We start from the raw sequence: 26,264 nt of genomic DNA on the forward strand, positions 1-26,264 counted from the left end.
CTAAGCCTGGACTTGTTTAGATTATTTCTTTATTTGCCCAATTCAGTGAATAAAATTCTAGGGACACCTAATGTTCTTTTAACTTTTCTAAATCTCTTCAAAGAGTAAAAGCCCTTTGTTCTATGAAGTGAGGCAGAAATAATCTTAAAGAAAGCTGAACTGATATAAAGCATCACGACACAAAATATAATCTACCCAGAACTATTTTTCAAAGATTGATGAAATTGAGTCCACTTAAAAGAGGTAAAATTTTTGTCTTTAATGAAACTATCCGACTACACAAGTTCATGTTTGTTTTATAGAAGGAGAAACAGACTGACAATATTAAATGGCATCTGAGAGGTTATACAGCGTATCCAAGATCCCACTTCCATTAAAGCATATCATATGTGAAACTGCATAGTGATTCTCAATGAAAATTTTCAGGACATGTGCATCAGAATTACAGGGGGGGGAGTTATGAAAATAAAAATTCATAAGCTCCTCACCACACTTTTTGATTCACAGATGTCTTGAATAGGATTTGAGAACTTTCATGAAAGAAATAGCTGCCCTTACACTGCATTCCCATTTATCTATGTGAGATATGTATCTGTCTGAATAAATTAAAGAATGCACATTCCCCTAGGAATCTTGGCGGCAGAGGAAGCTGTGCATTGGCCTGCTTCCCGTAGGACATAAGCAGTTTGAATCCACGAGGTACCCTGCAGGTGAAGGATGAGACTCTCCTTCCGTAAATAGTCTCTGAAACCCACAGGAACACTTATGTGTGGACTGATGCGGAGCAGTGGGTCTCAACCTCGCTAATGCCATGGCCCCTTAATACAGTGCCTCAGGTGGTGGGGACCTCCAACCATAAAATGGTTTTTGTTGCTACTTCATAACTGTCATTTTGCTATTGTTATGAATTGTGAGACCCCTGTGAAAGGGTCATTCGACCCCCAAAGGGGTCGCGGCCCCCAGGTGAAAAATTGCTGATGTAGGTGTTCAGCAAAGCACATACTTACAATTTATCCTAGATTATGTGCTATCGTACAAAGGGTTTTAATTTCCTGCAGGAGGGCACCGAGTAATTTTCTTTCTTTCAAAGTGGGTGGTAGGCCAAACATGTTTGGGGTCCTATAACATAGTTTAAATTCGGTTTATAAGCAATGTTTATCCTTTTCTCTGCTGAGTTAATATTACTTTAATTCTATGTGAAAGTAATTTAAGTGTAACTTTTCAAGAGCAATTAAATGTTAGTTAGGCATTAATTAGTATATGACCAAAATAAACCAAGGGAGGAAAGATCAAACTTTCCCACATATTGCCATATAATATTGAGCTATTAAGTTAGTTGATTAACCCTGTGGTAGTTACATAATCTCTTGTCAACCTGAGGATATTAAGAGTGAACAGGTGGAGTCAATCAGCCTGATGATGCCCCCTTGTGGTCATGGCCTTCTCATGAAATTTCTCAGAACCTCCTCTCTTTCTCCCTTGAGTCGGCCACTCTCTCTTCTACACAGTAACATGGGCCACGCTGATGGCAGCCAGAGTCCTGGAGATGCTTCCACCACCACTGGATGCATGAGAATTTTCTCCCATTGGCCTGCGATCTTCTGCATCAGGCATCAGTGTATGTGCTACATGAGTCTAAAGAGGAATTTATGGACAAGTATCGGACACAAGGGTTAATATTGGATTTATGGATTTGATCTGGACTGGGCTGGGATGTTTTCTCAATATCCAATTGTTATTGGATATAAAATTCTGTTACACATATATGAATGTCCCTGGATTTGTTTCCCTAGGAAACCCGGCCTAAAACCTAAGGAGTTGTGTTTGAGTTGAATCTGACCTATGACTATTTCATATGTGTGACGGTAGAACTGTTCTCAGTTTTATTGAGTTTGATATAGCTGAATAGACACACCTGATTTAAATGACATATTAATAATTTTCCAGTAGGTTGAAGAGAATAATATATACATCTATATTCTTTCCATATGCTGTACACACAACAGATCATGGAAGCAAGAAACAAATTAACATGGTCTGCACATTGAAGAAACTTATAATTGGTGGAATACGTGGGTAGCCATATGCCAGGATGTCTTATTATAATTGTTTATCCTGAATCTATCACTGCATAACTTTCCCTGTATACATATTATAATTATCTTTACTAATGAAAGGTTCTGAAATATCAGAAATGTCTAGATACAATTCAATTAGACAGATGTTATACTTTCAAAGCCATCTCATAATTGTCATTTTACAACATTTACTACACTTTATGCATTAAATTAGCTCTAGATTTTAGTCAACTTTCATGACAATACGTGCTTACTTAAATATATGCTTCATTTATGTTAAATTATTAAGCTGAAAAAAACTGATGAAATGCATAGCACAGAAACTCCAGGATTTCACATTACACATTCAGAGCTGCGTAAGGATGACAATAATAAATCATGTCTAATTAGCTCATGACATATTGTGTTTACAGCAATTAAATAAGGCATTCAGCTTACTTTCTAATTATTAAGAGCTTGTAGCTTAAGAGCTAGCTGTTAATTATACGATTGCATGCTAGGCTAACGGCATTAACTGGAAATGCTAGTGTTTTACTTTAGGCTGTTTCAAACGAGGCTTCTTGTTAAAAGGCTGTCTTTTAAAAGACAACAATATCTTAAGAACACTGATTGGCATCATTAAGTCAGTTATATAATTGCACCGAAATCTAGTTCTCTTCAAGTTTCCATGTGAAAAAGTACTTATTGTAGTTATAAATAAACATAGATGTGCCTTAAACTTATATTTAAAAACAATAAAATACTCTTATAAGTCCTCACTAAATCAGTAATGCTTCTGAGCCATACATGGGTTGATTGCATTAACTTTATCATAATTTGAACATATATAAACATACCAAAATATGTATCTGAAAGGACATCTATAAATAGTGAAGACTCTTCTGTACATGTAAAAGAAGAAAAATAAATTTATTTTATCTTGAAATTCATATCATAAAATAAAAATTGTTTGAACTGCTTTCAGAACTAACAATGATTTTTAGTATCATTAGAACTGGGAACAGAGAAAGTCTGATAAAAAACAATGGGCACTTAGTACGAAGAGATAGAGGAAAAAAGAAAAAAAATGTTATTTCACTAATGTTAAACAAAGATGGTTAATTAATAACTCAGTTTCAAAATATTTCATCTGAAAGCCTTCCTGGTCTTACTCTTTAACTTACAAAATCTGCAGTTTCTCCCTTGTTTCTCATTTCGACATATCTGGCTTCTTACCCACCCATGACAGTTTCGAATGCCTCACACCTCCCCGCACAAACGCATTCCAACAGACATTCCCTAAAGTTATTTCAGTGCTAAACCGGGATTATTGGCAACAGTGTTTCAGTGTGCAATGGGAATATGCAAAAAAGGAAATTAAAATGACAATGTATAGAGATTTTGAAAATGGACCAACAAGCACTTGAAACTGTGTCCCACATAATGCAAGTCCATATCATAATGAAATTCCACTTCACATTCAGTAGGATAAAAATAATTGGAAAACAAACAAAAACACTAATTGAAATGAAAATAATTGAATACAAGTGTTGATGAAGCTACAGATAAATCTGCCTACATTATTGTTGGAAATATTAAATGGTAAAGCAGCTGAAGAAGTTTAGATGTTATCTGTCAAAAAGATCAACCAGAATTAACACGGGACACCATTTTAACTCTTTGTGGAAGACCTTCGAGAATGGGGAATTGTCTTCTCAAAAATTATCCTATCAGAGCATTAATTCATCATAGCCTAAGAGTAGAAATAGCCCACATGTCCATTCACTAATGAATAGATGGAAATTATTTTAATTAACCAGTATAATGTTTTCAGCAGAAAAGGAATAAAGTACTGCTCGTGCTACCAATTAGAGGAGCCTGGAAATCGTGAGGCTACATGAAAGATGCCAGAAACAAATGCAAACTATTGCAATGATGCTCATACACAACATCAAGAACAGTCAAATTGATGAGGCAGAAAGTAGGTTAGTGCTTTCTAGGGATGGGGGGACGGGATGCTGAAAGAATTGTTGCATAGACACACGTGTTTTGGAATGATGGCATGCTTGAAATTAAGAGAGGTGGTAGTTGGACAACATTGTGAATGTCCTAAATGCCAATGCCATTTTTATTAGGAGCAAATGCAGATATTATATCATTCTATAGTTCAGTCACATAAAGCAGTATGGAAGTTGTGGGTATTTTGCAAACAAGTTTTATAAATTAGTTGGGGCAGAAATATGACTAACATTGCCAAAGGGGGTCCGTGTGTGAGAATACTACAATATCTCATATATATTTGAGAAGGAGGAGGAGGAGGAGGAGCAGGAGGAAGGTATTGCAGGGGAGAATTGTGTAAGAGAGTGTGTTAACAGTTTCCGGAATAATGGCCTTGAGTAGGTGATGTGCAAGGTCATCTGCTCATTACAGAGACTGCTGTAGAAGCACTAGTTCTTAGTCTGTGGCAGAACGTTGTGTCAAAAAACAAACGAGCTTCTGGTCACGTTACAGTATTTATTGAAGCAGTAAAGCAATGTAGGACCGTCAGTACCTTGTACAACTTCAAGGGAAGGAAAGGTTCACAGAGCCCAAGTACAGAAAATCCAGGAATTTACAATAAAATTCTGAACAGTTGATATTTACAGTCATGCTTTCAGAGACACAGGACAATGGAAAGATCCCGAACCATTCATTTGCTTCCCATAAAGTTTGAGTCGTTTAGCAGTGTAGCCCTGGATCTTTTGATGGTCTCTCTGAAAGAACACCCTTCCTGGGACCAAGCCCTGTGAGAAGGCCAGTGTCTGCAGAGCTCCCGGAGCCAGGCTGGTCAGTTGATTTGTGAAGTGAGTTCATGTTAAATAGCAAACAGAAAGAGACTAGAAAATGGGAGTCTGGCCTGAATTTCTTACAGAAGCTTTCTTGCGCCAAATACTAAGTCCGTTTGAGCTCCTTGTCAGTGGGAAGGTGGTCTCAGTGGGACCTTCCGGTATGCAAATTCCTGGGCAGATGTGGTACATAAGGTAGTTCCCATCTGATTGCTCTCCTTTTGTCAGTGAAGTAGAGGTCATTGCTGAGAGTGACTTGCGATTGTGCATGTGAGTGTGGTTTAGGCAAAGTAGTGTATGTATCTAAAGTACAATACTTTTATGTACTCTTAACTTTGAAAACAGCCTATTAGACAGATAGAATATTACATGTTTTCTGTTGTTGCCTATTAAGATATGTTTGTTCCTTTTTATGTTAATTACTTTTGTAATTAAAAAATATGTATCTCTCTCTCTCTGCTTTTGCTTTTTAAATTTAGGTTGTGGTTAGAGATGGTATTCTTGTATTCTTATCATTAATGAGATGTTAAACACATATTTTAATATTGAATTTATAATTTAAAAAATTAATGTACAAATTTTAAGAGTTTCTTTTAAGATATTTTTGAGTTGTGCCTATAAATACTGAACATAAGCTCCAATGTAGTTTGTGGAGCTCAAGTTTGATCAGATAACAATGTAAGAAAAATTCACATCTAAGGAAGCATTATACATATAATGTGCCCTTGAGAGCTTTGATGATGAACATTTTTTCCTGGCCAGTCTTCTTCCAAATTTGATGTAAAGGCACTGCATTTAAGTCTTTTAAAATGAATACCATTCTGGGAAGCTTGATGTAAGCGACTGTTGTGGTTGAGTGAGCATGTTTTAGGAGTACTTATGAAATGTTAGTATGGACAAAATAAACTGCAGTGCATTCAGGGGGAATTCTTCTACACTTTGAGAAATTTGATCAAAGTATTATCAAGTAATGGACATCTGCATTTTAAAAGCAAGAAATAGATGACTCTTTTTGCAGTTACCTGCAGCAAACCTATGAACCTCGATAATGAATTTAAAACTTACTCTGTATCTGATGTTAAATATGCCTTGTAACAATTCCTTGTGCATTAAAATTTTCTTAGGAAACTTTCCCCTTAAAGTTGAAGTGTAAAATTTAAAGAATATCAAGAAAAAAGATTACGAATGCTGATTTGTTGATGTTGTTGTTGTTGTTGTTGTTGTTGTTAGGGACCATCAAGCTGATTCCAAGGCAGAGCAACCTCTGCATAACAAAATGAAACAGTGCCCAGTACTGTGACATCCTCACACCTGTCCCATGCCTGAGCCCGCTGGAGCAACTTCAGTGTCAGCTCCTCTCCTAGAGGGGCTTCCTCTCCTCCCATGCCTCTCTGCTTTATGAAGCATCATGGCTTTCACCAAGGACAATTTCTCCTGACAACGTGTTCAAAGTATGAAAGACAAAGCTTCCCCACCCTTGCCTCTGAGGATTACTCTGGCTATATTTCTTCCAAGACAGATCTGGTTACCCTTTTAGCAGTCCTTGGGTACTGCATTATTCTTCTCCAGCCCTACAATTCAGATGCAGCCATTCTTCCTCAGTATTCTTTATTCAGTATCCAGCTTTCCCAAGCACAGGAGGATATTGAAAATACCATGGCTTGGGTCAGGTGCCCCTTAGTTTTCAAAATAGCATCCTTGCTTTTCAGTACTCTAAAGAGGTGCACCCAATGTACCTAATGCCACACATCTGTTGACCTCTTAACTCCTTCTTCCTGGAGCACCGATGGTCGATCTGAGCAAAGGAAAATCTTTGACAACTTCAGACTCTCCTTCATTTATCATGATGTTACCTCTTAGTTCAGACATGACACTTTGGTCTTCTTTATATTGAGTTGCAATCCATATAGAGAACTATGATACTTAATCTGCATCGGCAACTGCGTCAGTTCCTTCTCACTTTCAGCAAGCAAGCACGCGTGTGTCATCTTCATATCAAAGGTTGTTAATAATCCGCATGCCACATTTTTCTTCATATAAACTAGCTTCTCTGATGATTTGTTCAGCATATATTGAATAAGAATGTGTGTTATTCCAGGTAGACTAGAGGAACAAATTCTTAGATACACACATGTGTGTAAAAAAGAGCTTTAATTACAAGAGCATTTGGGTATTGAGAAAACATCCCAGCCCAGTCCAGATCAAGTCTATTAGTTCCATATTAGCGCATATGTCCGATACCAATCTAAGAAGTCCTCTTCTCACTCGGGAACACACGCAATCATGCCGAATGCAGGAAGATCACAGGCCAGTGGGTGGGAAGTTCTGTGGATCCAGTGATTTTATAAGCATCTCAGTACAGGCAGGGGTCTTCATGTGGTTTCTCCTGCACCCAGGGATGCATCAGGGTAGGTCCATGTAGTTTCTGCTCAGGGATGTCTTGCAGGGAGTCAGTAGAGTCTCCAAGAGAGTCAGCCAAGAGAAAATGTGTTTCCTGCCTCTAAGGAGGAAATACAGAAATTCCCAGAATTCTCAGGGAAAGGCCATGACCATACACAGGCCTTATTAATTATGAACCAATTGATAGATTAGACTCCACCCCTTCACTTTTAATCCTCTCAAGTCCCAAATGGACACCAGAGTATGCAACTACCACGGTATTAAAAATATATGTAATAGTGATGCAGACCTTTGCTGATTTAAAAAAATGCATTATTCCTTTCTTCATTTCACATAACTGACAATAGATGATATAATTACCACATGCAAGTTCCGCGGGAGCACAATGCAGTGTTCTGGATATCCCATTCTTCTCCAGGTTATCCATAGTTTGTTATGATCCACACAGTGGAATGTCTTGATATAATCAATAAAGCGCAAGGAAACATCTTTCTGGTATTCCTTGTTCCGAATCCTCTTCTGAATCTGGTCCGCACCTCTGGCAGCTCCCTGTCAGTATACTGCCACAACCATGATTGAGCGATCTTCCGTAAAATGGTTCTTGCATGTGCTCTCAGTGGTATTGTTATAAAGTGGGAAAATTCTCTTGGGTCACCTTTCTTTGCTATGGGTACAATTATGGTTCTCTTTGGGGCAATTAGTCTTTTCAGCAATTAATCACCTTTCAAATTTACTGGCATCGACCAGTGAATGTTTTCCAGTACTTCATCATCATTTTGAAATGTTTCAGTTGGTATTATTTCAATACCCAAAAGCTTGCTTCCAGCTATTACTTTCCGTGCAGCTTAAAATTCTTACTCTGCCCCATTGGTTCTTACTCACATGTTAACTCCTAAACTTTTACTCAGTGTATTCTTTCCATCTTCTCAATGTTTTTTATGTCATTCCATATTTTCTTGAGTTCTTTCAGTTTAAGATATGCTGAGTATGTTCTTCATTTTAGTTTTTCTAATTCTATATTTTTGAACAATACCAATTTAGTAGAACTTAGCATAAATTATAATGGTGATTGCTTTATAAATAAAAACAACGATTCTATTAAGCAATGATATCCTAAAAGAAATATCATTTAAAAATTGTATTCCTTTACAATTTATAAGTGCAAGAAATAGACGGAGATTTGCGAGGATTTGATCTTTTCTGATTAGAAACTGATGGGGATACATGGAAGTGGCATGTTCATCCCAAGGGTGGCTCCACATCAAACGTGTGAAGTCAGTTGTGGAAATGGAGCTAAAGGCTTGAAGAGGGGGCCGACTCTCACTTCACCGCTCTTGCCATGGGCCAAGAGGCTCCTATCTGGGGAGGCAGGTCAACCCTTTCTGAGAAACTGCTGATGGGGTAGGCCCCACGATCAGCTAACAGTGATTTAGTTCCCAATTCTGTCAGATCAGAGGCTGAGGACTTAGGAGTTTCCTTGGTCCCCAAATCATGATTCCTCCTTTGTACCTTTGTACAACTGGTGGTGCAGATCATGAACCTGACTTGGCAGGAATGGATAGCCATTGTTTGGAGGTTAAAATTTCCAATCTAACTGTAGTAATTTCCAGGCCTTAGTATTAGCCTATTTCACTAAATAGGAAAAAGTGAAAACAATTGAAAGAAGTTCTTTTCAAATAGCCAGCTTTAGGTAAAATGTAATAAAAATCAAGGACCTCTGCACTTGTAAGTCTAGTCCAGCACGTGAACTTAGCTCTAGGAGGAAGTGGGTCATATCTTCCAGAGGACACTCTTATACTAGACTCCCTGACATTCAGTGCCTGGCTGGAACATGTGCAGGGCGCTGGGCTGTCCTTCCCTGGGTGTCTTAAAAGTCAATTGACTAGGATTGCAGGATAGCGAAAGGATAGCATTTGAACCAGAAAGGGATGGAGCAGAGGTCTAGTTTGGACAGAAAAAGAAATTGGTAAAAAGATTCTGTATCTTCTCCTAGGAACATCCTCCGCATCCCCGAATTACTTACGGTGTATCATCACACTGAGAAAACGTAAATCTTCCAGACCCAGAAACTAAAACTAGCCTGAAAAATCAGGACAAACATGAAGAAAAGTTGGGATCCCAGACCAGCCCCTGAATGTCATGCATCCACGTAGCTGTGCTTTCTTCCTTGTAGGAACTAGGAAGTCCCGCCGCTGCCTAGGGCCTGGTGGCAACAACCAAGATAGCCAGAGAGGACAAGACTCAGCAGTCATTCATTAAGCAGACACAGGTTTCCAAAAAGCAAAGCGTGTCTCCTTTTGAATTGAGTGAGATCATTGGCACAGTACACATCAGTCACAAAACAGGTCCCCTGGGGATTTGAGGAAGACACCAGTTTGGTCCAGTTTCATAGGAATCTGGTGGTGGGACCCTGTAGGCCCACCTCAGTCTTTTTCTACTTTCCCATTGCCCTTTACCTGTCCATCGTGATGGGTCCGAAGTGCAGCAGCCTGATTGCTGCTTTGAAGAGCTGCCTGGACTCCTGCTCATCATAGAAGAAAGGCTGTAGGCATCTCAGACACGAGTTATCGCTGTTTGCTGGAGGTGTGGTGCCGAGCATCCAGTCTGAGCCCAACTAGGAATTAATTTTCTCACCATAGACATCCCAAACCTAAGAAACAGAAAGTATAATAACTTACTCACAATCGTATAATTAAAAGAAAATGGATTTGAAGAACATTTCATCTTGCTCTATCTGATATTAAATATACCCTCTGACAGTTTACTGTACATTGAAATGCTTTTAGGAAACATCTAAGAGGCAGCAGAATGTAAAATTTAAAGCGCATGACCTTGCCAACATGAGTAGTCTTACTCTCTTAGAAATATAATTAAGCAGATTTAAAAATACATGTCTTGAAGTAATAAGCACGTATTGATCACTCACCCTATCCTAGGCCTTTAACATTGTTTATCATATAAATTATGTATGGGCAGAACTGTAAGTGGCTGTCACTAGTTATAGTTATTATCATGAGTGGAACTAATGTATCACTCACCAGCAAGTGTCAATGGAAGGTCCATCTTTCATGGGGATTTCATTTATATTGTTAAGCTTAACATTTTCACTTTTGTTGGCAAAAAGTTTCCAGTTTTACTATGCAAGCTTTGTTGTTTGATTCACTGACAGAAATGGAGGCGTTAACTTTTGGCTTATTTTACTATTGAGAGCAAATAGTAACTCTGCTTGTGCAGCAGTTTAGAGTTTTAATGTTTAACCTTAAAAAAAATGATAGTTTAAACTCCCCCAGCATCTCAGTGGCAAAAAGATCTGGTAATTTGCTTTGCTAAGGATTAATATAGGGCAGTACTATTCTGTTATATAGGATATTAGGAGTCAAAAATTAACTTAGAAGCACTTAAGAATAGGAAGCAAGCAGTTGTTTCACTATGTTTTCTTTATTGGTGGAATATTGGCTGATGGTTATTTGTTTTATTGCACATCTGAGTTATTTGGATTTTAGAAATATGAATTTTTTAACTTATAATATTTTTGCATATTGAGTATCTGTTGATGTCTTGATTCTTTTGATTTATGTGATTTACTTCTGAGAGGTCCTTGTTAATTTTCCTTTCTTAGAGAAAAAAATGTTTAATTTTTACTGATACATAAATAATTCAAAACAGTAACCTACCAGAAAAATCACTCAATTGCATTCAACTACTGCTTTTTTGTGACATGTACTCTGTTAGAAACTTTCACAAATACCATCTCATTTACTCATTCTGTCATCCATGTAAAATTGGAATTATCTAATTTTACAGATCAGAAAATAAAGGCTCAAAAATCAAAAAACAAAAAAGACAGATTGTTCCAATGTGTATATCCAGCCAGTGATAGAAATAGAATTGCTTTTGACATCATATGATGTCTTTTTTTCTCCTTACCTTTATATCACTCTACTTTCCTAGAGAATCTTTTCATGTCTACATATCATAAACCGATGGTCAAAGCTATATAGACATAGAATATAAACTAAATGGAATGTTCACACAATCTCCTAGGGTACATTTAATATAATCCTTAATAATCAGTGTATCAGTAGATTGAGCTAATCAAAATTCTTAAATGCAGTATTAAGTTCGGAATTCTTTAGATACGTTCCTTGAAAAAGCTCCTGAAATAAGTATTGACATAATCTACAGTAAAATCTTCCCCCTTCCTCCACTCATCCTTACCTTTTTAATACCTAATAATTTATGACTCCTCTGTGCATTTACTGCTCACTTTTATATTTCACTTAGTATTTTGACATTCATTCTTTTATTTATCTCTACAATTAAGGGAGCTAAATATTTTAATTTCTGAATGAAGAAAAAGGCATTACAGCAACTTTTATACATTTCTATCACACTCTGAAGAATAAAATAATAATTATTTAGTGAACATAAGGCGATGTGGTATTAGGCACACACCAAAAAATGGTGATTGGCACAGCTTGATGAGAGAAGCCAATTCTCAGAGTGGGCTGACAGGAGACTGAGAGGAACTACTGAGTATCAGTATTCAAGGAGACTGTGCGATTTGTCTGCCTCCTCAAGCAACAGCTTCAGGGGGGTTTTCTCGGTAAGGAGAGGAGGGTTTCTGGAAAGAATCAGTTAATGAAAAACCAGATAAAGCTTATTGGAGTAATCAACAACTTTCTGTGGTCAGGCTGGAGACAATTGTTTGGTTTTCAGATTGTTTACATTGCTTGGAAGGTCTTGTCCACATTTCAGCTGTAGGTGTTACCAGTTAATTTCCCTCTTCTAATGAGAAACAGAAAGTTTGTCGATTTGTAATGCATTCTAACAAAGTTAAAAAGGTTGCCAAATGAAAGCTCAGTACGTGAAACCCCAGTGGAACCTTGGGGCCTCCTGCAGCATCAATATCTTTATGGAATATGGTATGTTTTAGAATAGGCTTGTATTTGTCTGAACCTATCCGAAAGCTTTGGCTTATTACAGGCTTAACAAATACATTGTGGATATAGTTAGGTGCATGGATATATAAAAACAGTGGGGATTTTATAGATGTAGTATTTATGAATTTTCTAAATCAGTATGACATTTTTGCACATCACTTTAAATCAAGTGAAGCAAAATCAAACTTAGCTTAAATATTAGGACATAATAAAACTAAAAAAGTTTAATTTGAATTAAATAGCCAATAATAAATGATTTGCATCTATAACTTAGCAATTATATAATTTTCTGTAAATATTATAAATACATATTTTTCAATCCTTGCTGTACTTTCTCTAAGGGATTTTTGCATGTACACTTAGGTACACATATAAAGTTTTTAAGACTATATTTGATAGTATGATCCTCTTGTTTATTTTCTCATCAGTAATATTTTTGGATGCTTTTCCTTGTCTATAGACATAAAACTAAATATTTTATCAACAGCTCTGTATCATATTAAACTTTACATGTGAAAGGGTGAAATGTGCAATGGTGCATATAGCTTCTAATGTGCTTGTCTAATTATATTATTAGGATGAATTCCTAGGAATAGAGATGCCATACAAAAGATTAAGTGTGACTAATTCCCATCTATTTCTGAAATATTTTCTAGAAATAGTTGTGTGAAGACACACAACTGCCAACACTATCTGAATTTATACAATTCTGTACCAGCATGCAGTTGTATAATTATGATCATGCCTTTCATTAAATTACAGTTATTTGTCTTTAAACGTTTTCTTCTCTAATAGTTTAAAAAGACATAGAGAAGGGTTTCCGTGTTTGTGACTCTTTTGATTATTCTTGTAGTCATATACTATTCCAGATTAATTCTCTTTTTATATTCTTTCCTTTGAGAATTACTTTTAATATTTGTTAACTTGTTTTCAATGGGTGCCTATTTCCCCTTCATTATGTATAGTATCTAATTACGTTAAGCTAATGTGTGTTATGCAAGGATACATTTCGGTAAATGTTAATTTTGCCTTGTGCATTTGGTATTTTTATATAGTGAATTTCATGATCCTCTCTCACTGTTTGTTGCTCTAGAGTTCTGACAACCCAATATTTTGATAAGTATACACACCCACACATACTTATATAAATATTTCCTTCACAAATATGAATTTTGCTTTCCTATGTTTTTATAATCCTTGACCTCCTCAAATTTATTATTAAAATAACATGTAAATGTGCAAACCTATTTTGTGTTTTAAAAATCTTTGGATAATTTTCTCAGTGTCTTTCTTTGAACTAGATAATTCACTACTGATATAATACATCGCTTTTTACACTTGAAATTTTCTAAACCCTATTTAAAACCAGTAGGCTATTTCACTACCCTGTCACACTGCTAAAAACTTGTGACAGGTAATACTATTCTTTGTTGTTCACAATTGTTCTTTTCTTCTGAAGTAGAACTTTAGTATTCCCTGCTCTTCAGGCTGTTTACATTCATCCCAACCCCAGAGGATGGTGCAGAATTGGTTCCCTAATTCTTTATGGGAACAGGGAGCCCATCTCTCTTTAGAAATTGTTTGCAAAGAATTGTCTAGAAATTCTTTAGAATGCTGTTGGAAGAAGCATCTAAGTGATACGTTTTAGGCAGAAAAATAAAGCAAGGAAGAGGAAGAAGGGACACTGAGAGGAGGGGTGGACTTGAACTTTTAAATTCGCTTGTTAAAGAAAATGAGGGGAAAGTCCTTGGAGAATTTGGGGAAAGTAGAAGGGAAAAGTTAGAGCACGCCACTACAAAGACTTGTACACAGAGAGCGCCAGTGAGAGCGGCCAACACTGAAGGCAGAGAGTTAGTGGAGAGTCAGGGTCCTGTTGAACCCGGAAGGCAATGTAAAACATTGTTTAGGTTTTGTGTAATTTGAGACAGATGTAAACAAAAAAAAGCCCCTCAATCTTGACTGGCTTTATTAGAAACATTCATGTTATTTGAACTAAGTTTTAAGCAGTATGATCCTGGCTATAATAGAGAATAGACTAAATTTGACGTCTTCCTTCGTTCTCTTCTCTGCTGTCCCTCCCCCAGGGAGGAGGCTCTATGTAATTCCTGTAACCAGTTCCCCCTTTCAACCCCACATTCCCTCCACCCTCCAGGCATCGCCACTCTCACCACTGGTCCTGAAGGGGTCATTTGTCCCCAGGTTTGATATCCTATAGACCAAAAGCCAACTACTGTCATGGGTCACACTGGCAGTAGAATAAGTGAGACCAAGAGCCAACTACTGTCATGGGTCACACTGGCAGTAGAATAAGTGAGACCAAAAGCCAACTACTGTCATGGGTCACACTGGCAGTAGAATAAGTGAAGCACATTTGAAAGTACATTATTTAGGTTCTCCCTACTTTCAATTCTACACACACAGAGTGAGTACCTGTTTGTGGGGGGCATTGGGCTGTCAACTCCTGAACGAACAAAGCGAAGCAGCCTCCTTTTTCTAATGGACTGGAGTCTACTAGACGCTACGAACAACTTCAACAGAAGCAGGGAATGTTAAAATAAATGCAGCCAGTTTTCAGATAAATATTTCAACCAGGTGCTGTGAGAAAGCAAAGGAGCAAGCAGCTGGGCAATTGTTGCATGCACATAAGTCTATAGATCATCCTGTTCCTCAGAGGTGTTTCTGTCAGGTGGCTCTGACTCATAGGAACACTGTGCGCAGCAAAAGGAGACACTATCCGGTGCCGTGTCATCTTCACAATGGTTTCCATGATTGAGCCCATGATTGTAGCCACTGGGACAATCCACCTGGTTGAGTGCCTTCCGCTCCTTCTCTGGATCTCCATTTTGCCAAGCCCGATGTCTTTCTCCAGGGACTGTTTTTCCTGATAGCATGTGAGGTGACGTGTCAACATCCTTATGTCTAAGGAGCATTCTGCACGTACTTCTTCCACAAGCGATCTCTTTGTTCTTTTGTCGGTCCAGTGGGTTTTCCATGTTCTTCATCAATGTCATAGTTACATGAATCAATTTTTCTCGAGTCTTCATTATTGATATCCACATTTCACATGCATGTTAGATGATTAAAAACACCATGGTTTGGGCCAATTGCACCCTGTTTTCCAAGTACCACCCTTGCATTTCGAAACTCCAAAGAGGTCTTGTGCAAAAGGTTTACCAAATGCATGTGTCATATAATTTCTTGACTGATGTTTCCGTGAGTGTTGATTGTGGATCCATGCAAGATGAAATTCATTATAACTTCAATCTTTTCTCTGCTTATCATGATATTACCTATTGGCCCAGTTGGATGGGTTTTGGTTTACTCTATGTTGAGTTTTAACCTATAGTGAAAGAAGCAATCCATCTGCATTAGCAATTGCTTCAAGTTTTCCTCACTTTCAGCAAAAAAAAAAAAAAAGAGAGAGAGATTGTGTTATCTCTACACCACAGGTAGTTAAAAACTTCCTCCAATTCTGATAGCACATTCGTCTTCAAATAATCCAGCTTCTCTGATGATCGGTTAAGCATATAGATCAAGTCTGAGTCGATGAAACAACTGTGACACGCACGTTTCCTCATTTTACACCATGCAGTATTCTCTTGTTCAGTTCACACAACCGCCCATTGATCTTTGTGCACATTCTCCAGGAGTATAGCTAGGTGTTCTGGGATTTCCATTCTCCTCAAGGTCATCTACAGTTTATTATGATCCACACCTTCAAATATCATTACATAGTTGAAGAAATACAAGGAAACATCTTTTTCTCCACTTTCAGCCAAGACCCATCTTTTCTCAACAATGATATCCCTTGTTCCGCATCCTCTTCTGAATCCAGCCTGAACCTCTGGCAGCTTCCTGTTAAAGTACTGCTACAACCATTGTTGGAGGATCTGTACAATTTTCCTTGCATGTGATATCAATTATATTGTTCTATATTTTGTGGATTCTGTAGGTCACCTTTCTTTGGAATGGGTACAAATATGGATCTCTTCCAGTCAGCTGGCCAAGTAGCTGTCTTTCACACTTTCGGGCACAGGTGAATGAGTGCTTCCAGTGCTTCATCAGCTTGCTCAAATCTTGCCCTGGGTACCCCATCCCTTCCTGGAGCCTGCTTTTTCACTAATGCTTTCAGTGCACCGGGACCTTCTCACGTGTTCACGAATTACCTCTTGAAATTTTGGAAAGGTGTCTAGTTCTTTTTGGTACAGTGACTCTGTGTATTCATTCCATCTTTATTTGATGCTTCCTGCAAAACTCATTTTTTTCACCTATAGAACTTTCCAATATTGCACCTGGGAGCTTGACTATTTCATTTGTTTTTTTACTTAAAGATATGGTAAGCATGTTCTGTTTTCTTGGTTTGCTCCCTCTAAGACTTTACATATTTTACTTGATTTGCTTAAGGCGTCCTTTGAATTTTACCATTCAGCTCTTCATCATTTCTTCCATCTGACAAAACTGCTCTATAATTAAAAGGACATTTTAGCATTTCTTGTGACATTTATTCTGAAAGTGTCTTTCTTTCCTGTCCTTGAACTTTTGCTCTTTTCATAGATGATGTTCTTTATGTTAGCCCACAGCTCATCAGGTCTTCTGTCATTTTAAAAAACTTTAATTAAATATGTTTTGAGATGATCTGTGGATTGGATAGGATATACTCAAATTTGTATTTTAACACAGCTTGTTTTAATTTTCACATTCAACCTATTATTTTTAACATATATTTTTAATATTCATAATTTATACATTCAGATATCCAATTATTAATTTATGTTTGAGGCTGTTTCTTCTCGTTTTCACTCATGTCTCATCAGCAAATGGAAGTCCTGAAAGCTTTACCCCCACAGGTTTTACTTCAAGCACATGGTTGTGCTTGACTCTGCTTCGAGAAACAGCTCGGTGATATTTTGAGCACCACCAGACCCGTGGGTTGCACCTCTAGAGGTATCTCTGACGAGGTTCTCCTGTGATTCGTTATGTTTGCAGTGACTGACCATGTTTCAGTGTTCTCGCTAGGGTTTTCCATGGCTAATCCCTCTGAAGTGGACAGCAGGCACCGTAGTAGTACCCATTTTAGTCTCAATGCCCTGCTCTAACCTCCCCACCTTGGGATTTGAAATACCAGTGACATTGCTTCAAGCATCATAGCACCACAGCCACCATAGAAGGAAAACCTGACAGACTGAGCCGTAGTCATCACTGTCGAATTCTTTCTTCTAATTAGGTATTTATAATGATAAGTAAGTAAATACATACATACATACATACATAGAGTCCGAAGGAAAGCATTTACTTATATCTCTGCTTTTGTGGTCTCTCTTCTTTTCTTAATCACGCTGGGCTGGGTGGACTTAACCCCTGCGGTCACTAAATAAAGAACAAGACACAGGTCATGCATTAACCGGGAGGATGTAATTTACGTCAATTCAAATGGCTGCTCATCCTCTGGATGTGGGCTTGTGTTTTCCATTCATTCCATTCTATGTGTCTGTGAAACTACTGATCATCTGTGGTGAATTCAAAGCCACATCCGTGTATTAACAAAAAACTATGAGCAAAAATTTAGGCGCTAGACCAAAAGTCAGTGGTTCAACATACCTAGAAAAATTTTGGACTGTACAGACCGGGCAATCTGCCTCTGCACGGTTATGACCCTGAAAACTCTTGGTTACGGATCTAGTGTGCTCATATGGAGGGCACTAAAATAATAAACTAAATAACAGCCAGCCAACCTTTTGTTGTACAAGGTTGTACAGCTCTTCAAGTTGTACAGTTTGTTTGCTTGGGGGTGTTTGCTTCTGTTTTCAGTTCTTGTTATGGGGCACTGACCTGCTAAACACAGGTTGGTGATACAAAACCAACAGCCACTACTTGGGCGACCAGTGGGATGATGTGCTCCTGTGAAAAATGATCATGTCAGAAACACCCTGAAGCAAAGTGAGTGGAAATGGACTCCGTGGCAGTGACTTGGTTTTCGGTTGCGGTGATTGCTAGAGTGAGGTGGTGCGTTTGGCTATCCCAAAGGGGTTCCTGAGAAACCAATTCATCCCGATGTATTCAGCAGAGGTATCCACTGCAAAAGTCTAAGTTCAATAAACTCCAAATGTATGTTTCTAAGTGAGTTGACTTTTAATTGTTTTAACCGTAGGATCGATGTTTTAGCTATTTTAAGTTTCCACTTTCCTACTCCAAACCAAGAAACCATTATACAAAAAGTATTTAAATATTTTCTGAATTATCATTTTGATTCAGGTATATTTGTCTACAATAAAAATGAAAGCAGAAACATTAATTTAAACTCCAAGTAAATTTTTAGATTTTTCCATTTTAAAAAGGACCCTTAAAAGCAAAACAGGGGGTGGACAACAGAAAAGTGGGTGAAGGGAGACGTTAGACAGTGTGAGATATGACAAAAATAATAATAATGTATAAATGACCAAGGGTTCATATATTACCTATCTGTAATTTGCCTATCACCTATTAAAAATAGTGAGTCTAAAAAAACAAAAAGCAAATAGAAACATGTTTTGTATAAATCCTGTGAATAGTGACATGGACCAATTCGTCGAAGGCCCAGTGTTTGTTTGCAAATGTGTTGAATTAATCAAGGTCTTTATGGGATAGACAGGTCGTGTGTTCATAGTAGATAAATTGATTTGTCTTCTAATAAGTCATCATAAAGAACGCAACTTACAATCATCAATGGTTCTCTCGTATTAAAACCGATGTATTGTGTTTGCGCCTTGTTTCTGCAGACGAAAACCGGTATTGCGTTGTTGTATGACGAAGGGTCTGAAAACGCCTATGACGTCCGACTGAAGCTAACCAAGGAGGTACTCACTATTCAAAAACAAGATGTCATCTGTACTAGTGGAAGCAGTCACACTGCAAATGTAAGTGCTTCTGGATCTCCCTGTTTCCAGTGGGATGTTTCAAAAATGTTTTGAATTTATGAGCTAAGGCTTTACTCAGATCAACGGCATTTAAAATTATTGCCATGATGCTTGATAACAAAAACCTACTAGGCCTTATTAAAATGTTCTAATACGTTTGCTGCTTATGCCCAACTAAAATACAGTCTACATCGTCATTTAATTTTCTTTGTTTCTTGCTTAGCTTATCTTCGTCATTAAAATATGGTTAGTTTTAAATAAAATAATAGTCACAAGTAGCAGATGATTTGTGATCTTTCCTAATTAGAAATTTAAAAGACATAATACAGCAGATGCTCTAATTACTAAAAGAATACTGACGTTAGCACCTGTGTCTGAAGTCCCGTGAAGTGGAGGTGGCGAGCACGGCAGGTGTTCTCCTGTGCGCTGGTCACAGTGTACCTGGGCACCGGTGAATGTAATTGAGCATTTTCCTCTGCAAACAGGCCTTCTTGGCTTCACTTGTATTCATAACACACAGATTAAATTTTCTTAGAAATAAAAGATCTAATTTGATGCACTAGACTAGTGAATAAATAATACAGAATACTATATTTATGCCTATCTAGGAGTTTTCTCAATGAAGACCATTTCATATGAACTATATTATATTAAACTATATTATATCATAGTAAAATCACTTCATTCTTAATTTTTCTTTCTAGGCACTTTAAATAACTTCAAATATATGTTTAAAGATTAATCAGAAATCCTTTATAAATACCTCTTTTAAGTACATCTGTAAGCTACAAAAACATCTGTAAGCTACAAAAACTGATACACAGGAAATCAATTAGGTAAAAAGAATGTCTTTTAATGAATTTTGAAAATATTTCAGGTCATAGTTGAGTTTTTTGAATACTTTTATTGGGGGTTCTTACATCCCTTTATCACAATCCATACATTCATTCAGTGTGTCAAGCACACTTGCACATATGCCACCATGATCATTTTCTTCCCACTTGAGTCCCTGATATCAGCTCCCCATTTCTACCTCTTCCTCCCCCGCCCACCCTCCCTCATGAACCCTTAATAAGTTTATAGCTTTTGTTCCATATCTTGTATCATCCTCTGTCGCTCCTCACCCACTTTTCCATTATTCGTCCCCCTGGGAGGGGGTTCTAGGTTGATCCTTCTGATTGATTCTCCCTTTCTCCCCCCCCCCCCCTTCACCTAATCCTTCTGTTTCCTCTACTCTCCTTGTTGGCTCTCAGGTTTATCAATCCTGGATTTCCTGCGTTGCAGACTCCTATATGTAGCAATGCACATGCTCTGGTCTAATCTGATTTGTAAGGTAGAATTGAGGCCGTGATAGTGGGGGAAGGAAGTACCAAAGAGCTAGAGGAAAGTTGTATGTTTCATTGGTGGTATACTGCACTCTGACTGGCTCATCTCTTCCCTGTGACCCCTCTGTGAGGGGATGTCCAATCGTCTACAGATGGGCATTGGGTCTCCACTCCATGCCTCTCCCCCCAGCCCTATTCACCTTGGTTATGGCTTTATTCTGGGTCTTAGATGCCTCACACCTGATTCTATTGACACCTCTGATCACATAGGCTGGTGTGCTTCTTCCATGTGGGCTTTGTTGCTTCTCAGCTAGATGGCCACTTGTTTATCTTCAATCATGTAGGACCCCAGATGCTATATCTTTTGAAAGCCGGGCATCATTATCTTTCTTCACCACATTTTCTTATGCACCCATTTTATTTTCAGCAACCATGTTGGATGGTGAGTATCACAGAACGCTGGATTGTTAGAACAAAGTGCTCGTGTGTTAAAGGAGTACTTGAGTTAAGGCCCAATGTCCATCTGCTGCCATAATTCTTAACATATAGATATGAGTACATAGTTCTGTTCCCTTCTCATTATATATATGTACATGCCTGTTTTTAGGCTTCTATAAATGTCCTTTGCCTCCTGGTTCTTTCATCTATTTTCTTTTTACTTCCCTTTTGTCCCACCATCATGTTCATCCTTCATTCAGGTTTAGTAGTCCCTCGCTATTATATTGTCTTTGATTGAACCCCACCAAGCATCCTATGGCCTCCCTTCCATTGATTTTAATTCACTTGTTGTTCCCTTGGCCCTTGGTTGGTCCCCCTCCCTTCATTTCTCCTACTTCCCCTTCTCCTGTGTCCCCCAGAATCATTGGTCCCATTCTTTTCATCTCTGGATTATTTATCCTGCCCCTTATCTAGATGGAAATTCAGATACATTAATAAGTGCAAAAATCAGGCAAAGTCAAATAAAACAACAAAGGAAGTCAAAACACACAAAATAATAACAACAGCAGAAAGCAAGAACAAAATATTAATAAAAAGAAAGCCACCGGCACAAATGGAAAAGCCTACGGTCTGTTTGTTGGCCATTACGAGTATTTTCCAGTAAAGGTCTGGTGGGGGCCACACTCTGTGTCTCCCTAGTGTATTTTTGGTATTCCCTGGGGGCTTCATCCCTGCCCCCTGCTGCTCTGCTCCATGCCCTCAGTGCCTCGCCCCACATGATGGGGGCAGACGGTCCACTGTTCCAGTGGTGTCCCCACAGAGGATACAAGCTCTGGATCATCCTTATGTTTGGCCTTCTGAGTTTTCTTGATGTTCAGCTTAGAAAATAAGCAAACGGTTCTTCTTTCTACCATTTTCAACTCTCTTTTCCATATTTACTCAATAGATGAGTTTGCTAGAAGAAAAAAGATTCCTTCATAAAGACAGTTTGATTCGTTTATTGAGGTTGTACAGTACTATCTCCTTCTATTAGTAATTTTGGACTTAATATTTGTAACTACCCCAACCTATCTTACTTTACTCTCTTTGCATGTTAGCAAGCACACCCAGTTCATGCCACCTCTGCCGGTCTAGGATGGGAGCAGGGAAAGAAAAGGAAACGAAAGAAGGCACATGCTTTTATTTGTGTTCTTCTTAATAATAATTTTCAAACACTAGAAATTTCTCACTACCATTATATTATAAATACTGAATATTTTATATTTTAATAGACTAGAATATACATAGATCAGAGTATCCTTACAATTTTAAACTTTTGGTTAAAATATATATTATGTAATGTTGTATATATTATATATTCTGTCCAAAGGAAAATGAACATTTTGTCATATTTATGTTGTTATTTACATAATGTCAAATGATTTACTGATAAATAAATCATCAGTAACTTCCACAGATTTGAGATTGAAATCCTATGTTCTCAAAGATTGAAGATAAGACACTTGATTTTTATAGAAATATATATATCGATTCTCTGCTACTTTTTATTAATTATTTTTGTTAATTCATGAGATCTTCCCTTTAGAAGTACAGTGATCACATTAATGAATACACTTGCATGCAGTTGGAAATTGAGAGAGGGATGGTGGGAAATGGGAAATTCAGAGGAAATTTTTTTTACCACAACCTAACATATATTTTTACCTCACATATTTTTACCACAGTCTAACATAGCCATCTTCTGAGATATGATTTCTATATTTGGCAGTTAAGGAACCATACTGGGATGGACTACTTTAGTTTAAGTGACAGTTGAAACCCATGATCCTTCAATTGCCTATATAAATAGAACCTCTATGAGAATTTATCAAATGTTTAAATAGAGAAAAATCTTGTTAAAAAGATCGCAGTTAATTTTAGAATTAGAGGTAGATATCTCTCTGGGGTTTTCAGAGACAGCAATGTTCACTATATCCACATGATTAAACATTGCCACATTCGCCTTCATTAAGAAACATGGGTTTGAACAATTGATTTTCATTTAAAATGTTCTTTGTTAGGGGAAGGAAAGGTGAATTATTCTATGATTCATAAGCAGGGTCAATGAGTGAAGATTTAATGACTTAGGGAAAAAGCGATATCAGATTTCAATATGTGCACTTGGAGTGCACAATATATGCATTATAGCCAAGCAGAAAGGGGAGAAGTATTGTTTATTATAAGCCTAGATACTAGGGCTACAAGTAGATAAAATATATATTAATCTTTTTCTATATGGCAATAATAGTGTAGCACATTACATGTAGTTATTCATTGAGAAGTTTCAAACACGTGTGTAGCTTGTACTTTAGGAACTCTTTAGTACAAGTGTTCAAAGGCAGGGGCACTGAGAGTAAGTAACATTCATTTTAGCTGTCTGTGTTGTCTGATGCATCAGTCACAGCTATTTAGAGCTGTGTGTTCTTTCAAAAGTTCTCACTAATGTCATACAGATGGTTCAGACTGGTATTTTATCTGCAAAATCAGTTTTACTTAATAGAAAATATCACCAATAATTAAGTTTTACATTCTCAAATCAATTACAGGGTAAATTCATACTCACTTCAAAGTCTCCATATTTTGATTCGATATGCATTCAGTACATGTGTTTCTATAGAATTTGGTTGTTCAAAAACCAAATTCAGAGTTTACACTAAATTATAAATCATTGCTACGCATACATTTTGGTTTACTCTGTGAGGACATACACATAAGTGATAGACTTCCATTGTGATTTCACAAACTTACTGAAAATATAATCAAAATATCATGTAATGATTGTGCAGTTTTTTGGTTTTTTTCCCATTTTTTAAACGTTTTATTACTCATACAACTCTTATCACACACAGTCCATACATATACATACATCAATTGTATAAAGCACATCTGTACATTCTTTGCCCTAATCATTTTCTTTTCTTTTTTTACATTTTATTAGGGACTCATACAACTCTTATCCCAATCCATACATATACATACATCAATTGTATAAAGCACATCCATACATTCCCCGCCCCAATCATTTTCAAAGCATTTGCTCTCCACTTAAGCCCTTTGCATCAGGTCCTCTTTTATTTTCCCCTCCCTTCCCGCTCCCCCCTCCCTCATGTGCCCTTGGTAATTTTTTTAAACATTTTATTAGGGGCTCATACAACTCTTATCACAATCCATACATATACATACATCAATTGTATAAAGCACATCCATACATTCCCCGCCACAATCATTCTCAAAGCATTTGCTCTCCACTTAAGCCCTTTGCATCAGGTCCTCTTTTTTTTTTCCCCTCCCTCCCCGCTCCCCACTCCCTCATGTGCCCTTGGTAATTTATACATTGCTATTTTGTCATATCTTGCCCTATCAGGAGTCTCCCTTCCCCCCCTTCTCTGCCGTCCCTCTCCCAGGGAGGAGGTCACATGTGGATCCCTGTAATCAGTTCCCCCTTTCCAACCCACTCACCCTACACTCTCCCAGCATCGCCCCTCACACCCTTGGTCCTGAAGGTATCATCCACCCTGGATTCCCTGTGCCTCTAGCCCTCATATGTACCAGTGTACAACCTCTGCCCTATCCAGCCCTACAAGGTAGAATTCGGATCATGGTAGTTGGAGGGAGGAAGCATCCAGGATCTGGGGGAAAGCTGTGTTCTTCATCGGTACTACCTCGCACCCTAACTGACCCATCTCCTCTCCTAAACCCCTCTATGAGGGGATCTCCAGTGGCCGACACTTGGGCCTTGGGTCTCCACTCTGCACTTCCCCCTTTGTTCAATATGGTATATATATATATACACATATATTCTTTTAATTATATCAACGTTAAATTGGTTTATTAATTTAAATTTTATTTTAGAAATTATGTTGATTCAATATCAGACTTTAGAATATAAAGACCATATTTAATGTATTCACATGTTCCTTTAGGTCAATCTGGCATTTGGAATGATTGTGGACTAATGGTTTTCTTTTTTTTAAACAAATACACTGCTATCAAGTAAGACCGATCATGTAAGACCAGTCATGGAAGACCGATCATGTAAAGACTGGTTATTTAAGACCGTTCATGTAAGACCAGATATAATTGCCTCCCTGGAGCTTCCAAGGCCATAAATATTCATAAAAGTGAACTGTCCTTTCATTCGTGCATGGAGTGGCTTATGGGATGTGAAGCTCAGAACTTTCAATTAGCAGTTAAGTGATATAACCATTGCTCCATTAGTGTGCCCTGTTATGTAACCCTGTTATGTAAGAAGGAGAAGCAAACTTTCCCTAATATTTCTAGAGCAGTTTAAAATGGTTATTTATGTTTAGAGTTGTGTACATTTAAGATATTTATTTGTTTAATCAGAAGTTTATGTTGGTGTTTTAAGTGAATGTGGAAGGGAAAGTATATATGTAGAACTGTTTTAATAGATGTCTATTTAATATTGGGTAATTTAAATCCTGGCAGGTATGCAATTGGAGTGTATTTTAGAGAATTCCCCATTTTTATTTTACTGTGTAGCAAATGCAGAATCATTGATCTAAGATCAGAAACTTAATTACAAAACTAAAATGAGCTCTGTTTCAAGGTTCTGCCAGTTTATAATGCTGCGTGGTAAGTTATTGAATGTGATGAGAAGACAAAATGTATTCCTTCAAGGGCTCGAGTTTATAGGAAAGGTCTTCGCAAAGTTCCTAGTAAAAATGCAATTGACCAAAAAGAAAAATTCCTAGGACTTTTTTGAAGCCTCGTCAACATGCACAAATTTACAAAAATTGCGCAACTGTCTCTGCCATCAGTCAGATGGACACAAACAAGTTAGCTCACTGCTACCCTTGTCTTAGTCTTGCCTGGGAGTCTTATGAAAAGGACCAAACCATCACTCCAGGGGGCCCATTGGCCAGTTCAATTCAGGCCAGAGGATTAGTTCATAATGTGATGGTGCCTATACTAGGAGACTACACAAAGGGGCTTATCATGAAGTAGTTTTAAAAAAGTTAAAATCATATTCATGAGGATAAATGTCAGGAAATGGGCACTGAGAATTTTTTTCTTTTTTAAAAAACATTTTATTAGGGACTCATACAACTCTTATCGCAATCCATACATACATCAATTGTGTCAAGCACATCTGTACATTCTTTGCCCTCATCATTTTCAAAGCATTTGCTCTCCACTTACGCCCTTTGCATCAGGTCCTCTCTTTTCCCCCTTCCTCCTTGCTCCCCCCTCCCTCATGAGCCCTTGATAATTTACAAATTATCATTTTGTCATATCTTGCCCTGTCCGACGTCTCCCTTCACCCCCTTTTCTGTTGTCCATCCCCCAGGGAGGAGGTCACATACAGATCCTTGTAATCGGT

At 37.7% G+C, this 26,264-nt stretch overlaps 1 protein-coding gene across 1 annotated transcript in view; it reads left to right on the plus strand.

Moving 5' to 3' along the window:
• The window catches only part of SNTG2 (syntrophin gamma 2), a 553,256-nt gene that overhangs the window by 129,181 nt on the left and 397,811 nt on the right, over positions 1-26,264 (plus strand). Inside the window, exon 2 of the mRNA XM_075555664.1 lies at positions 18,981-19,118. Coding sequence (XP_075411779.1) covers positions 18,981-19,118 — 138 coding nt within the window. The remainder of the gene's footprint in view (positions 1-18,980; positions 19,119-26,264) is intronic.

Source organism: Tenrec ecaudatus, chromosome 8, assembly GCF_050624435.1.
Source record: "Tenrec ecaudatus isolate mTenEca1 chromosome 8, mTenEca1.hap1, whole genome shotgun sequence".
Taxonomy (NCBI): Eukaryota; Metazoa; Chordata; class Mammalia; order Afrosoricida; family Tenrecidae; genus Tenrec; species Tenrec ecaudatus.